The sequence below is a fragment of the Centroberyx affinis genome, unplaced genomic scaffold (genome assembly GCF_046629955.1).
Source record: "Centroberyx affinis isolate AG114_WGS23_722 - 3 ecotype Tasmania unplaced genomic scaffold, CSIRO-AGI_Caff_v1 ptg003742l_1, whole genome shotgun sequence".
NCBI lineage: Eukaryota > Metazoa > Chordata > Actinopteri > Beryciformes > Berycidae > Centroberyx > Centroberyx affinis.
In genome coordinates, this window is record NW_027281620.1 from 281,953 (window position 1) to 285,444 (window position 3,492).

Sequence of the window (3,492 nt, forward strand, 5' to 3'; positions counted from 1 at the left end):
TTACTGTATGCTCACTTTACACAACAGATACCTTTTCAGGTACCTCCTGAAAGTCTTGTCCCGTAGGCCATAGATGATTGGACTTATGGATCGTGGCAGGATGTGTATAATAATATAGCAAGCAAAGAGGGAGTCCGCATGATGTTCAGGGAACCAGTACAGCAGAGCGTTTTTTAACAGGTGGTCTGCATAGGTAGCCATACACAACAGCAGCTGAAACCCATGGAGGAGGATAGTTTTCTGGGCCTTCTTAGCGTCGGTGCTTGCCTCCTTGGCAGTGAACAGGATCCTGAAGTAAGTGTAGAAGATAATGAGCCAAACTATGACTAGGAACACTATATAGGTGATATCCCTCTTCTTGAGAATGGTGGGATTCCTGAAGACAGTTTTCCTGAGACAGAAGACTCGGCTATGAAAAAACTCCAGGGGTTCTGTGACCAGGGCAACGAAGAGGTCGGGGAGGACAGACAACATGCTCGTCGCCCAGATCAGACCAATCAGCATGTGTGTTCTTTTGACTGTACAGATCTGCGCATGGCGGAGGGGGACGCAGATGGCAATGTAGCACTCTACAGCCATGCAGGCCAGGTTCAGAGGGGTGTTTTCGGTGGTGAAAACAGCAAGCAGGATGGCGAAGCAGCAGAGGGAGACATTTACTGTGTAGAGGGTGTAGCTGAGGAGGAATAGCATGATGGTGAGCATCAGTTGGATCATATCGTTGACCACCAGGTGAATGAAAAGGATGTAGCGAGGATTCATGTAGAAGACCTGGTTGGCGGGAATGAAGAGGAGAGGGGTATGGGGAGATGGAAGGAGAGGAGGATGGAGGGGAATATTGAGAGAGGAGAGGGGAGGAAAGAAAATAGTTGAGTGGAGCAGAGTTCAGTAGAAGAGGGGCAAGGGCAAGACTAGAGCAAACAGCACATGGGAAGTGGGGAAAGGTGTAGAGAAAAGGGGAGTTTCTCCAAAGAATCATCATTACAGAACATTGATGCTTATTTTGGAAACCAAAATCTATGTTTTTGTACTGGATTTACATATTTCTAAGAGCACACCTTGTAGTATTGCAATTAAGTTTTCTCAATCTGACATAAATGGCAATTACTTGAGTCATTGCTGCAGTGTTTACAATGAACACATTAGCAAACATTGTACACCTTCAAAATGTAGTGCATTTAATATTGATGTTTACAGTAACTTTATCCTTGTGCCGCTCCTTTATCAAGAGCTGACAATCACCTGCAGAAGCATTTATAGATGGACAATGCTTTTTCACCACTAGACCTAGGATTGGACTTTTAATACCTGAAAGGTGTGCTGCTAATTCTGGTGAATCAAACATTAGCTAGACACAGCACTCTTCTTCTTTCTGCCTGTAGTTTTACAGTGACTGTCCACTGACAACAGCCACACTCCTTGCCAACGCTGTGCTCGTAAATCTTGGACGCTTCATGGGTGTAGAAATCGGTGTAGGCAAATTTGATGGTATAGGACTTATCCTAGATTAATGCTCAACTGAACACAAACACTTTTTTTTTTTTTTTTTTCTTTTAGGCTATTTATTTCCAATTCCTAATTTTTTTTTTTTTTTTTTTTTCAAAAACGTTAATCTTGGTCATGGATGTTATTGTAGGCCTAACTCCTTGTTTTTCTATACTGAACAAAAATATAAACGCAACACTTTTGTTTTTGCTCCCATTTTTCATGAGTCGAAATAAAAGATCTAAGACTCTATGCACATAAAAGGCTTATGTCTCTCAAATGTTGTTCACAAATTGGTTTAAATCCGTGTTAGTGATCACTTCTCCTTTGCCAAGATAATCCATCCACCTGACAGGTGTGGCATATCAAGATGCTGATTAAACAGCACGATTATTGCACAGGTGTGCCTTGGGCTGGTCACAATAAAAGGCCACTCTAAAATGTGTAGACAAATTTGTGAACAAAATTTGAGAGAAATAAGCCTTTTGTGTGCATAGAAAAAGTCTTAGATCTTTTATTTCAACTCGTGAAAATGGGAGCAAAAATAAAAGTGTTGCGTTTATATTTTTGTTCAGTATATGTTGAGAATTGTCAGGTAATGATCATTTACATCCTGGTCCTCCTGCTAATAAATAAAATAAATTGAATTTTAATTTGTGAAAAGATGCATCATACAAAATTGGATGTGTAGGAACAGTAATAATTATTTTTTCCTCCATGCTCTGTCTGGTGGGACAGGTGGAACATCAAGGGGGATATTTCATGAACAGACATGAATCAAACTGACACCTGCTGTTCTACTTATTAATGCTTGATTCAGACGCGTAAAATTTGAGTGAAATAGACTTTAGTTCATCTTTTGGCACCGCCCTGTCAATGTTGAGCTTGGAATTTTTCGACACTCACCTTCCCACAATTCTCCACATAATCTCTACGCCTGCAAATTTGGCTGTTCAGTGGACACTCACCGTTAATCCAGCAGCAGAGGTGGTGGTGATATAAATATTAATTTCTGCAATATCTCCTCATTAAATTGATCATAAGTGGTTGGTTGACAGTGAAGGAATGTCAAACCTGATGTTTGCGGAAGGTGTGAATGAGGCTGGCATTGATGTAGTTGATGGAGATGCCGAGGGCCACAACAACCATATTTTTGGTCACAGCTGTGGCGAAGGAGTCTCGATATTGTATAACCACTGTTACATTGGCAGATGACACGTTCATCTCTTGGAAGCTGAAGTTGAAGTCTAACAAAAGAGAGAGAACGTAATATTCATCAACTATCATAAGAAACATTAACCCAAATATGCAACTTGTATGCAACATTATAATAATAGTAATAATGATAATAACTTTATTTGTATAGCACTTCTAAAAACAATGTTTACAAAGTGCTTTACATACAATAAAACCCAAAAGCAGTGATGTGAAACTACCACAATGAATGATAGAAAAATAAAAATAAATAATAAAAAAAATAGATATAATAGAAAATAGGAGTAAAATGTAATATAAGAGGTAAACAGGTACAAATAAAAAAAATAGATAGAGTTAGATTATAGAGTTGCTATAAATAATGTCATAATTTATTTACCATTGATCTTATATTTATTATTGACTGGTTGAATACCATATTATATAACAGTAGTTACAATAATTATACAACAAATGCAATAATTCTATACAATGATACACAACATAATCACACTTAGTAAGCTGAGGAAGAACTCTTTGCTGAGTGGCATTGCACACTGTGTAAAAATGTGTGTAAAAATCTCATGCAAATTTTAGATAACGTTCAATAAACACTTATGTGAATCATTAAGGTACCATTTAGGAATAACTTCAGTTGCCTCATGACTGATAATAAAATGGATTTCAAAATACAAATTATCCTGCAACAGGAGAAAAGACAAAAAAAACACACTAGAGTAAGATAGGATCATGTAGCCATAACCAGCATGTTTGCTGCCACACATGGACAATGCACTCCTCAGGTACCAACCTGGT

The 3,492-nt window shown here is 38.4% G+C and overlaps 1 protein-coding gene across 1 annotated transcript; it reads right to left on the bottom strand.

Moving 5' to 3' along the window:
- On the bottom strand, positions 1-2,706 carry LOC139662259 (odorant receptor 131-2-like). The gene is made up of 2 exons (XM_071540900.1): positions 2,557-2,706; positions 1-768 (listed from the first exon to the last, which is right to left on the bottom strand). The coding sequence occupies exons 1-2, from the start codon at positions 2,704-2,706 to the stop codon at positions 1-3; spliced, it is 918 nt and encodes a 305-aa protein (XP_071397001.1).
- Between the last annotated feature and the right edge of the window lie 786 nt (positions 2,707-3,492).